Below are 26,635 nucleotides of genomic sequence, written 5' to 3'. Positions count from 1 at the left end.
CAGGGATGAGAAGTGATGGTGGTGGTGGGGGGGCTGGTTAACATCTTCACTCTGTCTACAAGTGTCTATATAAGTATGCACACTGTGAGCCAACACTGGATTTGTTCAGGATGACTGAAGCTTCAGTGGCATTTGATTTAAGAGGCAAAACATTTCTGTCTTTTTGGAGTGAGAAGTAGCAAGAGAGAAAAGTAGACACAAGAAAAATTGCTCAATAAAATCAGGAAAACTGGCAACCAAGTGCTGGCAGAGCAGTCCCGGAGCCAGTCTCCAAAATCTGACCAATTACTTCACTGCTGGGGTGGGATCTGTCCATTCTCCTCCCCCCTGCACCCACCCACATGGGTCAAAATCTCCATCACTTTGATACTCCTTTGCTCTTTAACTTTGTGCCCCACAGCGTGCAGTGTGCTCTCTGTGCTGCTGTTATCTAACAGCGGGGAGACATTAAAGGGTCATGCCAGTCACTGTCGTGTTGGACGGTCCGGCCCCCTGGGGGTTTCGCCTGACGGGAGGGAAGGACTTCAACCAGCCTCTGACCATCTCCAGGGTGAGTGAGTGAGAGGATGACTCTGTTATAACAACACAAGAAGGATTCAGAATACTTTCCTCTGAATAACTTGATTAAAAGAAAGACTTTTCTCAGATTTCATGTCTTAACTGATCATTTAAAAAGATAAAGAATGTGACAATGTGAGTGTGGTTTAATCCCCTGGTGGTGCAGTCCAGAGGAGTGTGTGTTTGTGTTAGCATCAGCTTTGTGTTTCCAGGATGGTTCATTCTAGAAAGAGTGTGTCTGGACTGGCACGAGGCTTGCACCTGTGCCACAGTAAATGCATGAGGCTTAGATACAAATAGCAACTTACATTGTGCTCTGACATGCACACACACACTCACTCACTATGTCTCACTGAGTGGATGTCAGACTGAAGAGTTTAGAGGCACGGTGAGGTCACGCAGAGTGGGTGGATTAATTCTGAATTGTGAAAATTATGAAACAAAAATCCATGTTATAATTAAATCCTCCATACTTTCATGCTGACAGTCAAGTCATCATGATTTTGTCAGTGATCAGAGAGCACAGTGTGACTGTAAATGCATCAATATGAAACGTCTATTATAACAGTTAGTGAACGGTCAGCTGAGGGTCAACACGCAGCATCACACAGCTTGTCGTCATCGTAGACTGACAGCTCAAGCAGAGCTGTGAGATGAAGACAGATTACATGTGTAAAACTGAACAACTGATTCATTTACTCACAGTGAGCACATTACTGACACTTTGGACGAACCACAGGATTTATTATAAGACAGAAGACAGTGGCCACTGATACAGATTGGCAAATTGGAGTGATGAAAGTGATCATTTCCTGGACAAAATATGGCATTTCCTGTTTATACCAAGTACAACTGAACAACATGAAAAAACACCAGATGGTTCGTGATAAGAATTTATTCCATTTAAAGGAGCACTTCATGTTTATATGCCTCGTCTTGGTGAGAGATAGATGAGAAGATCCACTCTGATGTTCGTATGGTAAATGCATAGCTTGGGCTAGCAGACAGTTAGCCTAGCTTAGCACAAAGACTGGAAACAAAGGGAAACAACTAGCCTGGTTCTGTCTATAGGTAACAAAATCTAAAACCGAAACTACAACCAGTTCCTCTTGGACATAGAGCACCTGGGTGGACATGTTCATTTTGGTCCTTTTTTTACAGCACCACCGTTGGCACCTTCTGCAACTCTTTGCCATCTCAACTACAAATTTGGTTAATCTCCATCCAAGCAGCGCTCGAACGTCATTTCAAATTTGTTTTTTGCGTTTTAAAGCTAGACTGAACAAGAAACATATATAAAAGTAGAAGTAACCATCATGACATTTTCACTGTTTACTAACCTTGTTTTGCTGTGTGTTTGTGACCCTGAACGTGACACACTTGGGGAAAAAAAAACACAGAACTCGTCTACTCTAATATACCAGGTGTTTTTGGTTAAAAAGGGTATGAGTCGCACTTTATATCTCAATCCTGGAGTCTCCAAAACCCTCCGTATAAACAGCAAATTTTCGTAAAGACATAACGTGCTGGCGAGAAGCAGATTTTGTTTCGTTTTGTCGATCTTTATGCTAAGCTAAGCTAACCTTCTCCTGGTTGTAGTGGCATACGTAATGGAGTCATGTGAGAGTGGTAGGCCTGTCAATCTTGTAACTCTCAACACGTGACAAAGACACACAAAAAAACAAAAAATTGAACAACAAAGATGAGAGGACAGACTGATAAGGGGAATCAATAAATGATTAGCGGAAAAGGAGAAACATGAAAAAGTCAGTATACAAAGAAATGCACAACATACAGCAAAGTAAACATATAAAGCAATATACCATCACTACCATAATAAAAATACTACCTCACAAAAACAGCAGCAGACTCTTCAAACAATAGAGACAAACTGTCTGACTATGGACAGTGGTGTCTTCATCAGCAGTCAGATTTGACTGCTGTATCCCTGCTGTTACACAGGATCAGATGTGAGGAGACCCAGTAATCCGGCTCTGTTGGGGTTATGTGCATCTATATTTAGGGAAAGACCTCAGGAACTACTGACTAAAAGCATAGTTAGCTCTCCAAACCACTGGGTCTGTCCAATAACCCACCACCTGTTGTGTTAGGAGACACTGTGATGAGAGAAGACTGGGATGGACGAGGAAGAGAGGGGGTAAATGATACATGAGCAGTAACACAAGAAGAGACGTGTTAAAATGTGCTTGAATTGGGGGGAAGTACATTAGAGAAAGATATACAGTAAAGTTAAACCTGACTGAAACATCTCAGCGGCACGTTCGCTGTGTATGAACCCTCAGATTTCATTTGAACACAAGTGAATCCAGTTTCTCCCTTCACTGCCATGTTTGGTCAGGAACATCCTCCTCTTTACGACTCGCCGGTGTTCCCAGCTGGTCGAGGAAAGTAAACACAAGTGATAGTCATCTTATTCTTCAGCAGACAGCAGCCTTAAAGAGGCAGTCCACTGAATTTACACATCAAGATCCATTTACTTGATCCTCATGTCATAGAGAGAACTGAGCCTGTGGAAGCAGTTGTATACTGTCTGCTGTCACGTCTGACAAAATAACCCTGGTGATGTCATCAGGGTTATTCTAGCTTGAATGTGGAGACTGGAAATGTATTAACAGTAAAGGCCTTTATACACCAAGTCCATATTTTCTTCCAAAATTGGCAAACATTTAAAACATAAATAAGACGTCGTGTTGTATCAATCACGTTTACACATGACTCGAAACTTTCATCCGTCATTTAAGTTTTTGACACAGGTTTTTGTGTTTTTTTTGCATCCGTCAAAAGCCTTGAGGGAGTTTGCTGACCAAGCAGCAGTGAAGTAAATAGGGTGCAACCTGTGAGACACCCAGCCAGAGAGGGGTTCAGGGCAGAAGTGGACAGGGAGCAGCAAGATAAAGAAGTGGAAATATATGGAAGTAGTGTCTTCCTTGAAATCTTCCATGACAGAGACAAGGTAACATTGGCCTATACAGAAATGGAAAACAGCCATGATGATGCAACCTGGTTTCACCCCGAAGACGTCAAAATCCAGCGTTTGAGTAGTGGCTTGCGGTGTCAGACACTGATGAAAAAGCCGTCCCTTCACTTCATGTTACTCAGCCGCTCAACAGCATCAGGGGGAAACGCAGTGGGACAAGAACGAAAGTTAAGGCGACGAAAGTCCTAGTAGGGTGGGCGGAAGTGGCGGTGGACTTTCATCTGGAAGAGCAGTGTTCACATCCCTAAAGGTTTTTTTTTTTTAAACCTAATCACATGCTTTTGTTGCCTAAACTCAACCACGTACGTTAGTTGTTGAAGGAAAAAAATCATCAGTAAGCGCTGACGCAGTGCTTTTATTTTGAAGGAGACAGTACTTATGTATGTAAGTCTGAGACAGTATGTAAACAACCAATGCACCCAGGGTACCTTTCACGTCGAATCTGGACATGGACAGTCAATGACCAAACATCAATATGTGACAAGGTCAGAGTGAGAATGTGTTTGATGATACTTACAGCAGAGTGAAATTTATTAGCCGTACAGTATCATTTCATAACTCAGGTAGCTGCGGAGCCGAACACAAGATGCAGGCTGAGAGTGCGGACATTCTGAGAGGTACCTCGTGTGGAGAGAAGCAAGGACACAAATATGTCGATCCATTTTGCCTCATATTGCAATTTTTTCCAACAAATAGAACAATAAAACGCATTAGACTCTGTGTGCAAGGTTTCTTTGCGTGATGATTTAACTGATGATGCATTTAAAAAACACATACAAGAAATACAGACTTGGTGTAAAAATTTAGAGCATCAACAGTAGAGATGTTCAGATAGACTCTGGTACTGCCTAAAATGCTGTAATTGGGGATTGGTGAGAACGCAAGTCTGTGCACTGATCTGAGACCATGTCATTTATTTATTTATTAACTTAAAAGTACATTATCATCTGAAAATCAGTTCTTCTTTACTGTTTTAAAGTGGTAGCCTACACAAAGAGTTGCACTGTGCGGCCTCTGGCAACTACTGTTTTACAGTGGCTAGGGTTAGGGCTAGAAGGGTTAGGGAAAGAATTAATTGCCAATAAATAGTGCAAAGTTAATTATTAGCAAAATGTCAGCAATTTGGCAATATTGTACATCAGAAAGTCCCAGCACTTTAGGGTTTAACCTGAGCCATTGACTCATAAGTGGGACCACGTCAGGATATCTAAGCCTCTGCTGCATCAGTTTTAGCTATTCCTTTTGTAACCTGTCATTTTTTCGAATCCTAACTTCATACCAATATTAAATAATTTTTGGCCACGTGGGGGCAGCGCAACAAGCTGTAATCAGCAAATTGTTGCCTCCAAACGCATCCAGCAGAGAGAGAAATTTTAGCATTCATTTTGAGTTGTGTCTCTGGGCACTCAGTAAAAGTAAGTCCAATCTTCTTTTAGCTCTGCTTTGTCTCCACCAACTCCTGAGGGAAGTAACTGTCTCTTTAGCTGCTGAATGCTCCGCAGTGTTCACCAGCTAGTGGCTAAAATTGTCAGGCCGCAGAGTCAGCTGTTAATTCTCTGTGGGTTTGTCACTATGAGCGACCCCTTTTACTTTACACATAGTAATGCGATCCATTGTTGATAGAAAAATTATTGATGAATGCAGCTTTAAATACACCTGGAATACTCCTTTAAGTGACAAGGATTTAGAGTCACATCTGCAAACACTGCGACCCAGAATGGTTTCCCCGAGGCTGTACTTAAGTTTATCACTGTAATTGGATTATCTCGTCCTTTCTTGATTCCTTATTTACTTTTACACTGCATTTCATTCATACTTTTGTTTTACTTCCAAAACTACTCAGACACATATTTATCAACTTTCCTTAAGTATCCAAAATAACAGTAATAACAGGGAAGAATAGAAGAATTTAGTTTTGGGGATTTTTATGCTTGTAGATCAGTTGAGAAAAGAAAAGACGGAAGTAAAGACAGTAGACAAGATGTCAGGAAAAAAGGAAATAAGGAAAAAATAAAGGTTTCAGGAGGCAGCAAAGACAAAAGGAAGAGAAAAGGAAAGTCGGAAAGAAGCAAGAAAGAAAACAGAGGGAAAGGAAGAAGGGAAATATGGTTTTAATTTAAACAAAGACAAATGTTTGACAACCGAGCTGCCTGGAAACAAGAGAATCCGATAAAAAGCATAGTTGCGCAGAGATTCAGGTAACAGACATCAGAGCAGTAAAACATACACTCAGACAGCAGCACTCCCAAAAATGCCTGACTGTAAATTACTGCTCCCTTTTTGGCAGCATGAGACATCCCCTCAGCACTTTCATCCACGGTTATTTATAGGCAGATGACCTAATTCAAGCTTCAATGCAACATCCCAGTGTAGCTAAGTTTCCTATGTCCCGTAATGCAATATGGTTCAGCATAGGTCACGACCTGTGTAGTGTAAGTGGGAATGTTCGGTCGGGTTTGAAGCTGCCTCCGGAGGTATTTTCTGTGACCCTGTGGACTCTCCAGGAGTTCTTATTAATCTTGATCACTTCCTGGCCAGCAGAATACATGTTCCATCTGGATGCTGTCACTTAGTGGGAAGCAGCGCATGTTTACTTTATCTCCATGACAAGGGACGGGTAGTTTACACGCATGCATACCAACCAGGGCAATCTGCATCTCAGAGAGCAGTGTGGTGTTTTTCAGAGCGCGTTAGATGAAAAACCTGTAGATTTAGGTTATGAATGGCCCGAATCTTTCTGTTTATAAGTTTGAGTTTGAGAGTAGTTGGGCTTCTTAGTGGAGTCTGTGTTTTGTATTTTGCTGTTTAGGCCAGGTGAGACTCAGAGGAAGGAGAAGTAAATCATATAAAGCTGCGATATCAGCAGGCGAACATGAACAAGGAGCCTTGCAGTCGAGCTGTGTATAAAAGATGAAGTGCCAGTGATGGAGAACAGACCAACACTTCTCACAAGGCTGCCCCACCTGTACATACTTGACTGTTGAAATGGGATTTATGGAGAGACAGAAAGTGAAAGTGTTTGGGAAATGAGGACACTAATTGTTGCAGTTCTGAAAGTTAAATTCTTTCCCATTCTTGCTTGATATACGACTTCAACTGCTCAGCAGTCCAGAGTTGTCATATTTTGTGCCTTATAATGCATCAACATTTTCAGTGGAAGACAGGTCTGTACTGCAGGCAGGCCAGTTTAGTATCCGCACTCTTTTACTGCAAAGTTACGCTGCTGTATTACATGCAGAACGTTGTTCGGCATTGTCTTGCTGGAATAAGCAGGGACGTCCCTGAAAAAGATGTTGTCTTGATGGCAGCATATGTTGCTCCAAAACCTGTATGTATCTGTCAGCATTCATGGTGGCTTCACAGATGTGCAAGTTACCCATGATGCCATGGGCACCAACACATACCCATACTATTACAGATGCTGGCTTTGAAATTTGTGGTGGTAGCAATCAGGATGGTCCTTTTCTTCTTTAGCTCAGAGGACCAACACATTCTCACGCCAACCTCGTCACATATGCAAGGTAGCCCAGGTATATATGTTTTTGACGTTCTGGGACACCGTGTCACCAGTCTGTTACATGTATTGTGTCTTTTCAAAATACAAATTACCATGCCGATGAAAGAATGCCTTTTTTCGTTGGTGTCTGATGCGGAAGTCAATGCCCAAGTGCTGGTATTTGACAACTTTGGAATGAGACCGGGTTAGGAGGACACAACGTCCTTAATTTTCAAAAAACAATTTGAAATGTGTACTCTACTTTTCCACTTTGTGTCAGTGCATCTCAGATGAGCTTGGGCTCAGAGAAGTCGACAGCATTTCTGGATGTTTTTCATATTAAAAAAGTGATGAACTACCTGACACTTCTTAAGATATTTTCTTAAAAGACCTGAATCATTTAGGTTCTCAGAAACTACAAATTATTTGCATTTAGAGCAGCCTAGATTATTATGGCATGGATTTAAATGTAGCAGGTTTGTCAGCTAAACACTGAATCTGTCAACTCTACTCCAACACGCTCTCATCCCAACTCATCAAATACTGCCGCTTTGTTAGTGGACCTATGTCTAAATAGGACGTGCTAAGTATCCTCCTGCATCAGTTTACACTTATGTCTTTTCAAAATACACTTCCATATTCACAGGAAGTGTACAGTACAATACAAATGTACATGCGTGCAGCCTTTTTCAAAATAAACTTACAACAGTTGTAAAACTTAATTTTAGGTTTATATCCTTAAGTTTAGGCAAAGAAAGCATGTGGTTAGGTTTAGAAAAAAAGGCAACAAATAGCGGGCTCCCTGGTGAAAGTCCAGAGTTTGTTTGACCATTCACCAACCTTCCCGTCCTCTATACACATACTTTCTCACTCTTTATTTTGCAGTAGTTGCCTGCAGCAGCCTGGGGCGTATTGTACTGCCATGAAAGGTGTTTGATTCGTCTGGTATCAGGCGAGCTGGGAGTGAGAGCGGGCTGGCACATACAAAAATAGGTTTCAAGCTCAGTTATGCTGTTTACTCACCTGTGTTATGTGACTTAAAGATAGTGACATCAGACAATTTTGAAAAATGAAATTGAATGAAAAATTGTCATCCTCAGCATTTGTCATTGTTTTAGAATGAAAAAGGTTGTTGGAGAACACTTAGATACAAAACAGGATGTATGCTCTACAAGATGATTTTTTCCTTTGTCATGTTTTTCCCAAATGATATACAGATTTTTAGGCATTCTTTTATCTCACATGGCTTGAGAAAATAGCACATATAGCTGCTGTTAATGGAGAAAAAAATCACCCAAGTGGAGCATGACCCCTGAACCCCCTAGGTTTGGGTTGAGTCCTGCATGTTTACAACCTCTGGCTCCACCCTTGAATGTATTACATTATGTAAAGCCCAATAAGGGACTAACTAATACATGTAAGCATTCACCTCTAGCCCTTAGCAGTAATGATTTTATGAGCTTTTTTAATGACAAAATTCTAACTATTAGAGGCAAAATTCATGACCTCCTGTCCTCAGATAGTACCTATCTAACCTCAAACACAGCTGTAAGACCTAATATATATTTAGATTGCTTCTCCCCAATTTCTCTTCAAGAATTGACCGCAGTGATTTCTTCATCTAAATCATCAACGTGTCTCTAAGACCCCATCCCAACTAGGCTACTTAAGGAGGTCTTACCTTTAGTTAACACTCATATATTAGATATGATCAATATATCCTTATTAACAGGCTATGTACCACAGTCTTTTAAGGTAGCTGTAATTAAACCTCTAGTAAAAAAGCCCACCCTGGATCCAGAGGTGTTAGCCAACTATAGACCAATATCTAATCTTCCCTTTATGTCAAAGATCCTTGAGAAAGTAGTTTCAGACAAAGGACTCATCTCTGTACTTGTTTTATTAGATCTTAGTGCGGCGTTTGACACTATTGACCATCAAATTCTACTGCAGAGACTGGATCACTTAATTGGCCTAAAAGGTTCTGCACTAAGCTGGTTTAAATCTTATTTATCTGATCGTTTTCAGTTTGTTGACGTTCATAATGAATCATCCTTACGTACTAAAGTTTGTTTTGGAGTTCCGCAAGGTTCTGTGCTCGGACCAATCCTATTTACTCTATATATGCTTCCTTTAGGCAACATCATTAGAAATCACTCTATAAATTTCCATTGTTATGCGGATGATACACAGTTGTATTTATCAATGAAGCCAGAAGAAAGTAATCAATTAACTAAACTCCATAACTGCCTTAAAGACATAAAAACCTGGATGAGCACCAATTTCCTGATGTTAAATTCAGACAAAACTGAAGTTATTGTTTTTGGCCCCAAACAACTCAGAGACTCTTTATCTTTATCTGATGACATAGTTTCTCTAGATGGCATTTCTCTGGCCTCTAGCACTACTGTAAGAAACCTCGGAGTAACATTTGATCAAGATTTGTCTTTTAATTCTCATTTAAAACAAACCTCACGGACTGCATTTTTTCATCTGCGTAATATTGCGAAAATTAGGCCTATCCTGACCCGAAAAGATGCAGAAAAATTGGTCCACGCTTTTGTTACCTCTAGGCTGGATTACTGTAACTCTCTATTATCAGGTAGCTCTAGTAAGTCCTTAAAAACTCTCCAGCTAATTCAGAATGCAGCAGCACGTGTACTAACAGGAACTAAGAAACGAGATCATATTTCTCGTGTTTTAGCTTCTCTGCACTGGCTCCCTGTAAAATCCAGAATTGAATTTAAAATCCTACTGTTAACTTATAAACCTCTAAATGGTCAAGCTCCATCATATCTTAGAGAGCTCATAGTGCCATATTATCCCACCAGAACACTGCGCTCTGAGAACACAGGGTTACTCGTGGTCCCTAAAGTCTCCAAAAGTAGATCAGGAGCCAGAGCCTTCAGCTATCAGGCTCCTCTCCTGTGGAATCATCTTCCTGTTACGGTCCGGGAGGCAGACACCGTCTCCACATTTAAGACTAGACTTAAGACTTTCCTCTTTGATAAAGCTTATAGTTACGGTTGGCTCAGGCTTGCCCTGTACCAGCCCCTAGTTAGGCTGACTTAGGCCTAGTCTGCCGGAGTTCCCCCTATAATACACCGGGCACCTTCTCTCCTTCTCTCTCTCTCTCTCGTATTCTATTACTGCATCTTGCTAACTCGGCCATTCTGGATGTCACTAACACTAACACTTCTCCGGAGCCTTTGTGCTCCACTGTCTCTCAGGTTAACTCATATCGCAGTGGTGCCTGGATAGTGTGACGTGTGTGGTTGTGCTGCTGCCGTGGTCCTGCCAGATGCCTCCTGCTGCTGCTGCCATCATTCGTCATTAGTCATACTTCTACTGTTATTATACACTTATGACTATTGTCACATATGTATACTGCCAGATATTAATATATACTTTCAACATATTGTACCACAATAGTCAGAACTATAACTATAATATTATTACTTTCATTAATGTTGTTGTAAGCTACTGTCATTACCGTCTGTCCTGCATCTCTCTCTCTCTCTCTCTCTCTCTCTCTCTCTGTCTCATTGTGTCATACGGATTACTGTTAATTTATTATGCTGATCTGTTCTGTACAACATCTATTGCACGTCTGTCCGTCCTGGAAGAGGGATCCCTCCTCAGTTGCTCTTCCTGAGGTTTCTACCGTTATTTTTCCCCGTTAAAGGGTTTTTTTTTTGGGAGTTTTTCCTTATCTGCTGCGAGGGTCCAAAGGACAGAGGGATGTTGTATGCTGTAAAGCCCTGTGAGGCAAATTGAGATTTGTGATATTGGGCTTTATAAATAAAATTGATTGATTGATTGATTGACCTCTACTATTGTGCTAAATCAGGGCTTTCAACCTTTTCTGCTGCATTAATCTTTTAAGGCCCCAAATCTCTCACAACCCCCATCAGTTGGAGATGTCAGTTACATCTCAGCAATGGTGTTGTTTTCAGTGGGTGTTGGCCTCTGCCAGGCTTGTGCCTTGTCACTGATTCTGTTTGTGATATTCATGGACAGGACTCAGCGCAGCCATGGGGAGAGGGGTCCAGTTTCGCGGCCTCAAGCATGTCTGCTTTTTGCAGATGATGTGGTTCTGTTGGCTTCATCACACTGTGACCTACAGCATGCACTGGGGCAGCTTACAGCCAAGTGTAAATTGGTGAGGATGACAGTCACTACCTCCAAGTCTGAGGCCATGGTTCCCTGCCAGAAAACTGTGGATTGCCCCCTCTGGGTTGGGAGAGAGTCACTGCCCCCAGCAAAGGAATTAAAGTATCTCGGGGTCTTGTTCACAAGTGAGGGTAAGATGGAGCGTTAGATGGATCGGCGGTTTGCTGCAGCACCAGGCTGTCATGGTGAAGAGGGAGCAAAGCTGGAAGGCAAAGCTTTCCATTTACTGGTCCATCTACGTCCCAACACTCACCTATGGTCATGTGTTTTGGGTAATGACTGAAAGAATGAGATCGCAGATACAAGCAGCCAAAATGTGTTTCCTCTGTAGGGGGGCTGGGCTCAGCTTTAGAGATAGGGTGGGAAGCTCAGACATCCGCAGGGAGCTCAGAGAGGAGCTGCTGTTCCTTTGTGTTTAAATGGGTCATTTAAGGTGGTTTGGGCATCTCATCAGGATGCCACCTAAGTGCCTCCTGTTAGAGGTTAGGCTGGAGAGATTATCTATCTCGTCTGGCCTTGGAACACCTCAAGATCCCCCAGGAGCAGGGGAGGGAAGTGTTGCTGGATAGAGGGACGTCTGGTGTACTTTATTAATCCTGCTGCCCCTGCGACCCAGCCTCTGATAAGCAGATGAAAATAGATGGATTGGTGATTGTTTGTGGTTAGAAATTTACATTAAAAATATTTCTGAATTACTGGGTGGATTTCTCTCTCTTTCTCTTCTTTCTCTTTGGGTAAAATCATCAGTTCCTGCTCTGGATGAATTCACAAAGGAATCAAAATAAATTGTCTTTATTTCTGTTGTTTACTTTTTCTTCCTCTCACTTCCAGATCACTCCCGGCAGTAAGGCAGCCATAGCCAACTTGTGCGCCGGTGATGTCATCGTGGCCATCGAGGGAGTCCCGGCCGCAGACATGCTGCACTGTGAAGCCCAGAACAAGATCAAAGAGTCGACCAGCCAGCTCAGTCTCACTGTTGAAAGGTTATATTCAGAAACCAAAAGCATGCACACCAACAGGTGGTGGACACAGTAAAGCCAACACCTGCACAGTATAATGAAACATAATACATTAGCTTTGCAATAATTACTGTGTTTATGAAGTTTATATTGTTCCATTTTTGTGTCAGACAGCTGTGGATTCAATTCTATATTAAGGTGTGGTGGTGTATTGGATTACATACTGTGCCCTAACTGTTGCTTTCACTATGTGGAGTCAGTCCATATGCAAGTGTCAACAAATGTGTCCTTATGATACCGAACAAAAATATAAACACAACACTTTTTGTTACCCCATTTCTCGTGAGCTGAAATAGAAGATTTAAGACTTCTGTATGCACACAAAAGGCTTGGTCCTCTCAAATTTTGTTCACAAATTCTGTGTTAGTGAGCATAATAATCCATCCACTTCACAGGTGTGTCATATCAGGTTACTGATTAAACAGCATATTTATTTATTTCGTATGCTGACTGCAGAAATGTCCACCAGAGCTGTTGCCCATGAACTGAATGTTCATTTCACTACCATAAGCCAACTCCAATGTCATTTTTGTGATTTTGGCAGTACAGCCAACCTTACTCACAAATGCAGACCACATGTAACCTCTCAAACCCAGGACCTCCACATCTGGCTCCTTTGACTGCAACATCGTCTGAGACCAGCCACCTCAACAGCTGATGCAACAGTTGGTTTGCACGACCAAAGAATTTCTGCACAAACTGTCAGAAATCATCTCAGAGGCTGATTCACAGACGACCTTGCTTCTTGGTTAAGAAGCTGGAGGTCATGGGCTGGTTCAGTAAACCCGTTGGATGTACTGCCAAGATGTCATTCAACTAGCATCTTGATAATCCACACCTGACAGGTGAATGGATTATGGCTTATGTTTGCAAAGTGCTCACTGACAGACATTTAAACAAATGTGTGAAGAAAATTTAAGAAGACTAAGCCTTTTGCTTTAACTCATGGAAACTGGGAACAAAAACAGAAGTGTTAAATGTATACTTTTGCTCAGTGTTCATACATACAGTAGCTTACTGGTACTGTGCAGTAGTGGTTCTCAACCTTTCTGGCTTGTAACCCCTTAAAACAAAGTGATGCCTAGTCACCCATTTAATTCCAGTAGTTACCAAAGAGAGATGTTTTTTGTCTTAGTGTTTAATTCAATTCAGTTCAATTCAATTTTGTTTATAAAGCCCAATATTATCTCTGTCCTTGGACCCTCACAGAAGATAAAGAAACACTCTCATATATACTTTTTGAGAGCCTGAAGAGGCCCAATTGTCCAGTAATTCACCAGAAATAAGAGGAAAGGAAAATCAGAGAATTCTGTGTACCCTTTAATCATCTTACAACCCTCTGATTTATCTTTTGATCCCTTCATATGTGCTGACCACCAGGTTGTGAACCACTGCTGGACAGTCTGAACTACAAACTGATCTTCATATTAATATGTTCTACAGTTAATGAGCAAGAAATTACTATACTTACCTGTTTTGTACAAACAGGAAGTGATAGCCTACATGATGTGTACTGTGCTGACATCTGTCAAATTGCTGTTATTGAAAACTTCTGTCTGTGTTTCCACCATCTGACTTTAGTTTTAGAATCTTACCATTCTTTTTTGGCTGGATTATTGGGAAACTTTATCCAACAGCACATTCAAAAATCATTAGAATTAGGTGTAGCTTATGACTTTGACCAAATAAAATGTATCCTATGGTACGGCAGGAACATGTGAGCAGAAGTTTAAACCTCTATAACTGTTTAAACCGCTATAACTGTCTATAACCCTAACCTTGTAGGCTGGGGTTATAGACAATTTACATGCTCATTGACTCAAAGGAGAGTCACTCAACAGTTGACATGTTGTGGTGAACTTCTAACCAGGATCTGATTCTTATTTCTAGAAATGAATCAAGACTGTGGTCACCACGCGTCGTGGAGGATGGTAAAAGTCACCCATACAAACTGAACCTGGAAGCAGAACAGCAGGTTTGCGAGTGTGTTTGAGAAATTGATTCACGTTTATTAGAGATGAGCCATTTTGCTTCACATCACTATCTCATGATTGTCTCAATTATAACATTGTCTTCTCCTCCCTATAGGAATATAAACCAATTGGCACAGCTCACAACCGGAAAGCTCAGCCGTTCATTGCGGCAGCAAACATCGATGACACCCATCAGGTGGTCAGTGCGGCCTACAACACTCCCATAGGCCTCTACTCCACAGGCAACATCCAGGACGCCATGGAAGGCCAGATCCGAGGTCTGGTTTTACCCAAGCCTGTGAGGTGATTATTCTCACTCTATCTACACTTAAACATGGCACCCAGGTTCTTTAAAAGCCCAGTGCCAAACAGCAGCTAGCAGCATGCGAAACATAAGTACACTGATTATCCAAAAGTCATCCTAGCAATAACAATATGACTCAACAGATGGTTATGTTGGTTTGTCATGTAGCCTTTTCAACAGTTGGTCTCTGGTTAAAGGTGACATATCTTCACAACTACATAACACTTGATATCAATAATCCCAGGCTCCCAGGAGCGGCACAAGGCTTAGCATGGATTTTGGTGTAGTGGTCACAATTGTATTTGCAAGTCATGCGGCGTGCTCCGGCCCAAAATGACATTTGGTGGGTGTTTGTTTGGTGGAAAGAAAATAGTTCTGACATGAAACTGCTCACAGCAAGGTCTGTGGATTATCTTGACTGACTGCATCACCATTTCTGGGAAGAGACATTACTGTTGAGTTTTTCAAATGTATTTCTTTTGGGCGCTTTGAGCACCACAAGCCGAGTGCCATCTAGTTCCATTATAGTGGAGAGAAGGCAGACATCTCTATGGCGGATATCTCCAACACTCAGCAACTCACACCAAAACAATCTAGACTGATATATTGCATTAAATGTAAGAGGAAAAATATGTATTTTGGATTTTTGGGTTCAACTGGGCCTTTGAGCTGAAACACACTTTTTGTTCTTTATACGGCAAGGCAGCTTTATTTGTATGGCACATTTTAGTTGAATTGAAAGTGCTTTACAGAACAATAAAATATAAAACATAAAAGGTTAAATTAATTAATAAATGATAGTAAAAGATAATTAAAATGATTTAAAATTGAGTTTAAAAAGGGTAAAGAGTAAAAAAAGATCAAATAAGGTTGCAGTTGTTACAGGGTGGAGTAGGCAGTAAAAAAATTAATAAATAAAATATAATATAATAAAATATATAAGATAAAATAAAATAAATAATAAAATAAATAAAATAGCTAAAGATAAAAATAAAAAATAGAATTAAAAAAAGCACTCACAATTTTCAAAAGCACAAGACCTTTACATCATTTATTTTATCTGACTTAAAGTCACAGTGATAGGAAACAGAGACAAGCAGCAAACCCTCACATTTAATAAGCGGTAAAAAACAAATGTCCTTTTGTTTTCCTTATAAAAGATATTTATAATTAACTGACTGCTTGCAGAATTGCTCATTGCTTTTCTGCCATACTAATTAAATGATTGATTCATGACCTTGGAGAGCTGTATCTAAGATGAAATATTATAAACTTGATTTCATTCACCAGCTTCTTCAGCCAACAGCTCTGGAAATAAGCTGAGCTCAGAATATGTTATCACTGGACAAACTGATGCATTATTTCACCATAGAAAACTTTCCCCTGGCACTGCCCTCAGGCCAAACTTTTTTTCCCCACGAGCAGTAATGACCTAAGAATAGCAAAGTGTCCATTTTCATCCATCCGTATTATATTTTCTGGTGTAATGATCATTGATGCAGCAATACATTGTGATCCCTCCATGTTATTCTCCTTTACTTTTATTGTCCTGCCTTGCTGTTGTAACATCGACTGTAGGCTATTCCACCTGCTCTTTACATGACTCACCTTCTCAATCTCGTCAGTGTGTGTGAAGGTATCAGCTGAGTAGCTTAACACAGCCACAGATGTGGGAGGATGTGTTAGCCTTCAGCCTTCAGCCCTCCCCTCATGTGGATTTCATTAGGCCACCTGATATATGGTGTGTCACTCTGAGAATATATTACCACAGCCCACAGGAATGAATCTGTCCATGGCTGAACCACTGACTCTGAGTAAGACATATATCACGTCAAACCTCGGTCATGTCAGCTGATACACACACTCACCCTGCATCACTTCTGAGCTACTTTACATGGTAAAATAGGAATGTAGATGTTACTGTAATGTATTCATAACCACTGTAACCAGACGACTGGAATTATTATGAACCAGAATATGATTATGGAGAGGAAATATTACAATATGCATGAAAAAGGGCATGTTGTGGAATCAGCATGCTGTAAAACCCATGCAAATCTCTCATCAATCAATGCCCTGTATGTGGCCCAGCTCATGAATTTTCTTCCTCATCCCACATTCAGTATCTGACTCCTTTTCTCCTTTTAAGGTTGACTCATGATCTAACTCAGAGAATAATCTCCAGCTGGTTGTTCTCACCTGATCTGCTTCACTCAGTAACCACAAGTTTAAAAAAAAAAAAAAAATCTCAGAGCGATCCAATAAAGATTGTAATGCATCATTTCTGCCACAAGCATGAATATCTCCTAATGAAACTGACTTAGGGAGGTCTGGGGGAAAATGTTAATTTGTCACAGTCATACTGGCAGCCTACAAACCAAAGCAGTGCTGTGCCACAGATAGTGGCAGCCAAGTACATTTACTTAGTTACTTGAATATTTCCATCTACTGCAACTTTATACTTCCACTCTCAGAGGACAATATTGTACTGTTTTTCAGACAGCTTTGGGCGAGTCATTTTTCAGATTACAATTTACCCTTCCTGCCTAATGTAAACCATGTATCTCCAAATTTGGGAGTGCATCTACTGTATGTTCCCAGGGTCCTAAGTTCCCCAGTTCAATATTCCTTTAACAAACATCAGCGCTTTCTGTAGTATTCAATGTCACTTATCGTCACTTTATGTCCTTAAAATATTTTTGCTTTTGTTCTGCATTTCACTGAGCCCAGTCTCCAGAATCGTCGAATTTTGGCGCTTGATCAGTGACTTGCTGCGTCAGAAACCAACGAAAAAAAAGCATCCTTTAATGTTGGCACGATACACAGCCGGTTGCCTTTATAGTTTAATGGTGCCCAGTGGTGTCAGGGGGAAATGCAATGGGACAAGGATGAAAGTCCCAGTAGGTGGCAAAAGTCCAAATGGGGTGGGGCGCGAGGGGTGGGTTATGGATCCAACAAACACCAATTTTCAACCGAGAGAGCAATGTTCGCATCCTGTAAGATTCTAAAGCCAAATCCTGTTCTTTTTCTGAAACTCAACCATGTGCTTTTGTTGCCTAAATCCAACCATGTTTGTTTGTTGTTGAAGGGAAAAAACCTAAATTCTCAGTGTTGCACCGACATAGTGCTTTTATTTTGAAAGAGACTGTATGTAAACATTAAATTTCCTGTGAAAACAGAAGTGTATTTTGAAAGAAAACAATGTAACGGGCAGAACTTGTCAACAACCAACGCAACCAGGGTACCTTGCCCATCGTAAATGGACATTGAAAGTCTATGACCAAAACGTCAATATGTGATGAGGTCAGAGTGAGAATGTGTTGTTTCAATACACAAGATACATTATATTATATGAAGAGCCATAAACAGATTAAATGCCAGAGTAAAATCAACAAGTAAGAGCGTGTGTGAAGGGTTCAAATCCCCAAAGCAGTTTTTTTTTTCCTTACCATAACTTGTTCAGAGATGGGATTAAACCTGGCCCTAGACCTCTTAGTTAGCCTCTTTTTTGTTCCTTTTGGTTAGTTGTTATTTTATTTGTTAATTCATAATAGTTCTTTTTATTTTTCTTGTGCTGCAAATAATTTGAACTGTTCTAACAGAAATAGCATCTATATTAAGACAGAGACCTGTAAAAGTACAATGTCATCACCCGCAGATTCATGATTTTCATCCCCTAACCTGACATATATCATATTAAGTGAATCCAGAACTGAGAAACATTTTGCAAGTTCCCATTATGTGCTATGGAACTGGGGAACATGGGACCCTGACATAGGACCCTTTGTCATGTTTCCATTGTGTGTTTTCGAGAGCTGGGGAACAAAGGACCCTGGAAACATAGGAATGATTCTCCAACCTTGTTGATTTTGAATTGTAATGATTCTGAAGGAAAGGGTCCTTTATTAAAGGAACACATACAGTCTGTGTGTTTAAAAAAATCTCCTCCTTCTTAGGCTACATAAACTCTCTAAAACCCATCTTGGACCAGCTGGGAAATGTATCAACACAATGCTCAAAAAGCTCAATGGTTTTATTTTTCTGATATCATGAAAAGTCGACTTTTTAGAGATATATGGTTCTCAAAGGACAGTGATACTGCAAACATATGATGATCTTACAGAACATGATGCATTGCTGTAGATATAACAACCCAACAGCATATAAAGGAGTTAAAATTAGCACAACCTTAAACATCTACAGCAGTAAAATGCAACATACATAATAATACCATGGTAATATTAATCCAAAAACATATATGATAATAAAACACTGACAGGGAACATTTTACTGCAGAATGACTGCTTTCACTTTTTATACTTTAAGTGCATTTAGCTTATCTTACTATATAATGACGAAAACTCTGTGTGTCTGTTCCACGTTTTTCTCCTCACTGACTTGGTCAATCCATGTGAAATTTGGCACAGTGGTAGAGGGTCATGGGAGGATGTGAATGAAGAAATATTACATCACTTGGCCAAAAGGGGGGCGCTATAGCAACCAATTGAAATTGCAAACTTTGAATGGGCATATCTCATGCCCTGTATGTCGTAGAGACATGAAACTTTGCACAGAGATGCCTCTCCTCATGAGGAACAAATTTGCCTCAAGAACCCATAACTTCCGGTTATATAGATTTTCCGCCATTTTGAATTTTTTGAAAAACACTTAAAATCGATCTCTTACTAGGAAGTTTGATCGATCTGCATGAAACTCGGTGAACATAATCTAGAGACCAATATCTAAAGTTCCCTCTTGGCAAAAGTTGGAAAACTTACTAAAACTGAACTTCTATAAGGCAATGAATATTGCGGAGGGCGTGGCTCATCACATAAAGGTGTATAACATCTCAAGGGTTTCACCGATCACCACGCAACTTTGTAGGCATATGACCACACATAATCTGAGGGGACCCCTCCATTATTGACCCGATCAAAGAAAATGGGGGCGCTAGAGAGCTAATTTCTTATCTAGGCCAAACCACCATATCGATTTTTACTAAACTTGGTAGATATGTAGAACAGGACGCCTCAAGGTGACTGGAGAAATTTAACTCTAATAGGCAACTGGGTGGCGCTATAACAACAGAAAATTGCTTAAAAATGGCTAAAATGTGACCGATCGCTGTGGCTCCCCCTGTGGCCCCCCCTGTGGCCCAATGTTGTTGTTTTTCTTATTTTTGGTATGTCTAAGTCATGGTGTGGTATGCTGTACATAATCACGGAAACTGTCAGTGTGTCATTCTGTCAGTCAGTCATTCTGTCTGTCCCATGTTTTTCTACTCACTGACGTGGTCAATCTGTGTGAAACTGCACATACTGTAGGCACTGAGGATTGGCATAGGTAGAAGGTGACAACGCTACCAATGGGTATGGACTAGTAATACATAATGGATTAAAAAAAATACTCCACCTGCAAGATGACCATCAGTTACTCACTGTGTTACATTTCATTCATGGAGAAGCCTTTGTTTTGCTTGCATGCCTCCAAGGTGAACGGAGAATCCAAAAAAGGTGAACATGCTTCATGAATTGAGGTAAACGGGGACAACATTTAACAACAGCAAACCTATATAAAACCATCTGTTTACAGACTCTCATGCAACTAGTGCGGTAATCCAAGTCTCATTTATCCAGTTGTATGCTCAGTACTTCCCAAACATATGCATTTTCACTAAGACTTTTTCACATTTTCACTCAGGTGCGCTACTTGTTTGCAGATCTGTTTTTAATAGTAAGAGTTAAGCAAAAATGCATGTTTCTGGGAAGTACTGCACATATGACTGGATAACTGAGACTTCCAAGAGGAAAAATTTGTTGCTAACATCAGTCTCTTCTCTGCCTCATCAGACATGAATCAGCTTCTTATTTGTAGATTACTAAATACTGATCTGTTTCTCCTAAATCTAATAAATCCACAGGAGTTCTTTTGTTGTGCTCCTAGGCTTCTCAGAGGATTCTCACCTCTGACAACAGATAAAATACATAGAGCAGAGACTTGTATTCAATCACTGAGACAAATTTCTGAAATTGTGCAGGTTCATTTAAAAGCCAAGTCTTCTTCAAGACCTTACTGTTATGTCAAGAGCTGATATTTTATGAGATAAATACAGATGACAGCAGTGAGAGAAAAGGGAGCATTTTAGAATCTAAAATTAGGATCAAGCTGAGACAAGAGGAAGGCTTTTTCTCAGGAGGTGAAATTAAGAAGTATGAGAAAATGGTAAAAATCTCATACTGATGTTATCTTGAGGTCAGTTAGGAGAAATAAGCAGGACAAAGAAGAGCTCTTATTTGGAGTTTTCCTTTCCTCTGATTGGATTACACTGCATGAGTTGTGTGAGAGTTTGTAAACTGTTTGATACAGTTTTGCTGTTGTTAAGCGTGGTCACCAATTACTTCAATTCATGAAGGATGTTGCCTTTTTTGTATTCTTTGTTCACTGTGGAGGCATGCAAAAAGAAAAAAAGGTTTTTCAAGGCAACACATGGTGAGTCAGTGATAAACAAATGGTCATTTTGTGGGTGAAGTATTCTTTTAATACATAATTTCACTTAAGAAACAGATGTAAATACTTCCTTCATCACTGGAGTGTTCTTTGGTGTTTTGTATCCTTACTATGTATTGTACTTCTGTGTGTGCGTGTGTGTGTGTATGTGTGTGTGTGTGTGCACACGTGTGTGACTGCTCAGTCCCAGGACTTTGACCAGCATCGAGGATTCTGACGTGTACCAGATGTTACAGAAAGACCAGGAGGAGCCCCAGGAGCCTCGGCAGTCTGGCTCGTTCAAAGCCCTGCAGGAATTTATTGACAGTGATGGTGAGCACCTCACCTCTCCCAGACCATTACCTCCACAACACTAAGACATCTTACAGGTTGAAATGATTACTGGTGCAGAGAAATATTTATACTTTCATTGACATGCCTCATTTTGGAAACACATACAGATGTTTAAAAGGCCCTGAAAATGTATTTTCTAAATCAGCTTTTTTACTATGAGTTATGGGGCTCCGCATGAGGGTTTGATTATTTTACATTACAGTTTTGTATTTCCTTTTTTTCTCTGATCTCTTCTCACTGATTTGAAGTGGGCGGGGCCTTTTTTCTTCTTTCTAAATATGTTAATTGTTTGAAGTATACATTTATGTCTTTTTCATGTCTGTCAATGTGTTTTTTGTCTAGCAGGCTACACCAATACATCATGTGTCCTGTGTCACATGACCCTCACATGAGCTCTTAAATTGCCCACCTGTTTGCAATGCTACTGTGCTACATTACATCCTTGTGTGATTAGGGCTGGATAACACTGGTGTAATTAAGTAAAACAGCAAATAATTTGACAAAAGGCATGTCTTCATCACAGTCTGTTGAAGACAGCAGAGTTATTATAGTTTTGTATTTTTCACTACTTATTATGTTTATTTCTTTTTCATTTTTGTCTTCAATTTAGTTTACTTTCAATTTCAAGAGAGGGACGTGTAGACATGCAGACACATCAGTCTCAATAAACTTAAGCACTAATGCCTCCTTTTATCCAAATTGACAAAGACTAAAACTAAACCTAAAAACATTTCCTGTACATTTTTATGTTATTTCAGTTAGTTTTGTAAGTACACAATATTGTTTCAGTTAAGCGGGATTTATACTTGCGCATCAGCTCTGTGCAGAGCCTATGCCGTTGTGACCGTTTATACTTGTGCAGTGGTGTGTCTGTGTCACTTTGCAGTTACACCTCTAAAACACTAGTTGGCGGCGGAGGTTTCTGTAAAGTGCTGTCAAGTTTAGTTGATTTAAAACACACATTAAACACACATTAAACATGGCTTAATGGCGACAGTTTCAAACACAAGTACACGAATCAGCTTCACTATAACTCGCAGCATTCACAGACAAACACTTGTCTTTATCTGGACACATTTTTCCCACAAATACAACATGCTAACGTTTTTAGCACAAGCCTATGACATTTTATATTGTATAAATTAGCCTAGCGGCTACAGGACTTTTCCTCTACTCATATGAAGCCAGGGACAACAGCAACATTTAACAAAGGTAATATTACATAATTCAGCTCCATTACAACTCACAAGGTTCACCGACAAAACAACTGTATTGTATAAATTAGCCTAGCAACTAGCGGAGATTTCCTCTGCTCATATAAAGCCAGGATAAATCACGCAAAAGACTTAAAATGCAATTTTTTTGGAGGCTTTACTGTCTTCACAATTTTTTGTTTCTTATCTGTGGAATAAAAAAGTAAATGGTTTCAGCTTATAAAAATAGACAGAAGGTCTGCCTCTCCACAACATGCAGTTATATTTCTGAGGAAGTACATGTCAGGCTACAGCGTGGTGTACATCTATGCAGAGCCCACGGCGCATATATGGCATCAATTTGACGCGCAAGTATAAATCCTGCACTAGTCTTCTTTTTGTTTTTTTGCTAAAGTCTAGTTTTTATTTCTGGTTTAAGGTTTACATGTCGTTATATATTATACCCTAGGAAGATAGATACTTTGTCCAAAGCAGCTCATATTTTTATATCCTACACACACATCAGGAACACATTTGGGGGTTTAGTGTTGTTGCCCTAATACATCTCCACATGTGGACCGCAGTGGCCAGGGACTGAACCCACAACCACACAACCAACCTGCTGCAAATCCTACATTACACCTGAATTTAAAGACCCACACTGCTCATTTGTTTACTGTTATATTCTTAATTTGGATACACATTAGCTGCCACTAAAAGCTACTGTTCCTTCAGTCCACAAGCACAAAGGATGACATATAAAACAAGATGTATGACACATATAAAAAGACTAAACTGGAACATGATGACCTACTAACAGTGGTATAACCAATTATTCCAGTACATTCTATTTATTATGCTACAGGGAACACATATGAAGATAACATGCAGTATTTTGACCCTGTATGACTAACCGGTCTCATAACACACACAATATGCTACACATTATGTCATCAGGCCATACGCCTTATTGAGTTGTGCAGCCTTAAATCAACAAAACATGTCATCACAAAAACACTTCTCCTTGTGTTTGTTTTATGAATTGAGTTGTAAAAATGTATCCTGTATCCAAGTTATGAAATATGCTCATGCCCATTAGGGAGGCTTCAGTTAGGATTCAGGAGGTTGTAAGTGCCCCCGCCTCATTTCTCTTGAGTGTTTTGTTTTTATTTATGTGCTCCTGTGTAAGTACGGGCTTGTTTTGCTGAGTGGTCTCTCTCCCATGTGGGCAGGCACTCGTCCCATTGTGACCAGGACAGTGAAAGCCCCCACAACCAAACCAACTGCGCCCACAGGAAACCTGCAGAAACTGCCCGTCTGTGACAAGTGTGGGAATGGGATTGTGTGAGTAAGAATAGAAAGGAAAAGAAATCATCTGTAATTTACATTCAGAGCTTCCATGAATCAATAGGCATACAAACAAAGGGTGGAGGAAAGTACAGGAGAACAATACAGTCCACTACAGCAACAACATTAACTAGAGCAGGTATAGAAGTAATTAACAGTCCTTTTGTCAGAACATACAAAGGCTGAGCATTCATAAAATACTATTTATTGCAGGGCTGTTGCACTGTTACAACAACACTCCCATCACATTATGCGCTTCAATGCCAGTATATTGTTCAGCAATTATAGAAATCTTTTTATTTATTGATAACATAATGGAAAAAATCATTGGTTCAAGGTCCACCCACTTTATTACAATCAGCTTCATACAAAATCAGACTCCCATTCATTGTCTATGGAGCAGCTCCAGGCTTTATACCTGATGACATCCCAGTTTGAGATTTACTTCTCTGGTTTCTGGCTATGGGAGAGAGAAGCTAATGTTCATAAATATTGATTTAACTTTCATTGGACATGGAAATAACATTAAAAAAAAATCTTAATTTAGGTGGTGTTCCCTTTTAAAAGGAGCTGTATATGACAGTCAGAGCATATCTATGATTCAGACTCTTGGCAGTGATTGTCTACACACGGCTCTCAACATGGAGTTGGCTAAGCTGGCGGCCAGCAGCTAATGGTGCAAACCACACGAACAGTGCTGACAACAGCAACAATACTGACAGTTAACATTGTTAAAGTGGGGGAGGGGCATTACACATTATCCTGCCCATAAATGTATAATAATTAACAGATACCGGATGACAAGATATCGCCTATTCAGTCCAGTGGAATTGCTCACCTGGCACGTACCATGGATGTTGAAAGACAACTGGATACAATACTGGGGCAGGGCCACGTTCTTGTCTGGGAAAGTTGCTCAGTGGCGCATGACGCCAAAATGGTTCAACTGCCTCATATAAAATTACACAGGCGATTGGCACTGCTTCCACACTGTGCAGCCCATAGAGCAGGCTGACTAGAGAGTTCTGCCAATTGATGAATGGGGATAGAAGGATTTAATCGTGCAGTCCTTTGAATCTCGATAGTGAAATGAATCATCTCACAGAGGTTGTGATGCTCAAAAAATGTATCCACCGATTTACAGATGTCTCTTTCGTCATGCAAGTCTATGGGAAAAAGTATTTTGGACCATATAGCATCGTCTGATATTGTAATTACACTGTTTGGCCACTACAAAAATAGTCTCAAAGCCCACTGCTCTTCCTGGGGGTCTGGCACATATGTCAAAAAAGATTCTAGTTTACTTCCAGGGTGTGCAGTCCACTGAATACACACAGGAGTGTTTCCCCCGCTGGCGCCATAAACTTTAGTGATGATGTCACCGATTTTTAAATCACTTATCTCGGCTTGAGGGAAGTTTTACAAATGTGAAAGCTACATGGATCACAACATCATACTAGGAAGAGCCATAACTGACCTTGTTTGCAGTTTGAGGTGTTCTGTCAACAATTTTAAGTTTGAAGGTCTATAGAGTAAATGCTTTTTGGGCACAAGGAGCTTTTTTGGCTGCAGCCACTGGGAAACTTTAAAAGCAAGGCTGAGCAGCGTTCTTGGGGGCCTGGTCCTGCCACCATTATCGGCGGTACGGCGGCGATTAGCCATCCAGTGTGCAGTTGTTTTCCCAAGCGTATTTTGAACTTGGCAGAACATGCTTGGGGGAAAAATAACGCTGGTAGGATACACACACAGGGACTAACATGCATGTGTGGTTGGACTGTCTACCAAAACAAAGAACAGAGAAGCTCATATAACAACACAGAGTGCCTTTATTCCCTGATCAGGACCCCATTACTCTGCTATATCTCTACATAGCAAATGGTTGTTTGCTGCTATATTAATGTTCTGAATGTCGTATACAGCTCCTTTCCCACTTGAAACTATATTATACAGCTTTTTACACCATTAGGTTATTATAAAAGCATAAAGGGGAGTTACAGTAAAGAGTTAACGTAATAGGTTTGTATGTAAAACCTTGAGATAATGAGATGGCAAAATATGAGATAATCCCATTTGAAAGTTAGTGCAGTCTGTGTGTTGCCTTCAGGTCACTCGTGTCAGTAATCGTAGTTTGGATCCATTGCATTGTTATAGTTTATAATATACATACTGTACAAACTAATTACTACTACTACACACACACACACACACACTATTCTTTGTGTCTGACATCTTCCTCTTTGTCGTTCATGCTACAGCGGGACAGTGGTGAAGGCACGAGACAAATACCGTCACCCTGGTTGCTTTGTGTGCTCCGACTGTGACGTCAACCTCAAACAGAAGGGCTATTTCTTTGTGGAGGGGCAGCTGTACTGTGAGACTCACGCTCGTGCTAGAATGAGACCACCAGAGGGACACGACCTGATCACGACTTTCCCTTCTGCATAGATTCACAACAAACACTCAGACACACATACAGACAGACCCTCCTACGGCCTACATCTGTTTATGTGATAATCTGCACCTGTTTATCTGATGTTGTCTGTGTGCAGTAATATTTCAATTACATTACACTTTTCTCTCTGAATGTAATAGTATGATGTCTTCTCTGTGTAGGAACTTTTTACAGGTGATATTTGAACAGCCTGGTTGTTTAAAGAGCAGTGCAGTGACTACAAAACACACTTGTCAAATGCATCATGTCAGTTTCTTGATCAATAAAGATCTCTGCTCATAA

General features: G+C 40.4%; 1 protein-coding gene across 1 annotated transcript; it reads left to right on the top strand.

The window, feature by feature from the left end:
• Positions 1-366: 366 nt before the first annotated feature.
• LOC117255373 (PDZ and LIM domain protein 3-like) lies at positions 367-26,635 on the top strand. The gene is made up of 7 exons (XM_033624215.2): positions 367-550; positions 12,057-12,208; positions 14,135-14,219; positions 14,333-14,520; positions 21,213-21,340; positions 23,787-23,898; positions 26,157-26,635. Exons 1-7 carry the CDS (start codon positions 458-460, stop codon positions 26,344-26,346), a joined length of 948 nt encoding a protein of 315 aa, XP_033480106.1. The 5' UTR covers positions 367-457; the 3' UTR covers positions 26,347-26,635.

Source organism: Epinephelus lanceolatus, chromosome 3 (assembly GCF_041903045.1).
Source record: "Epinephelus lanceolatus isolate andai-2023 chromosome 3, ASM4190304v1, whole genome shotgun sequence".
Classification (NCBI taxonomy): domain Eukaryota; kingdom Metazoa; phylum Chordata; class Actinopteri; order Perciformes; family Serranidae; genus Epinephelus; species Epinephelus lanceolatus.
This window is presented reverse-complemented; position numbering and strand designations above follow the sequence as displayed.

Excerpts from the sequence above, each read along its gene's own strand:
- LOC117255373 (XM_033624215.2), top strand. The coding sequence starts at position 458 with ATGCCAGTCACTGTCGTGTTGGACGGTCCGGCCCCCTGGGGGTTTCGC. Across the intron at positions 12,209-14,134 it reads CTCAGTCTCACTGTTGAAAG|AAATGAATCAAGACTGTGGT; the intron begins GTTATATTCAGA and ends TCTTATTTCTAG. Across the intron at positions 21,341-23,786 it reads GGAATTTATTGACAGTGATG|GCACTCGTCCCATTGTGACC; the intron begins GTGAGCACCTCA and ends CCATGTGGGCAG.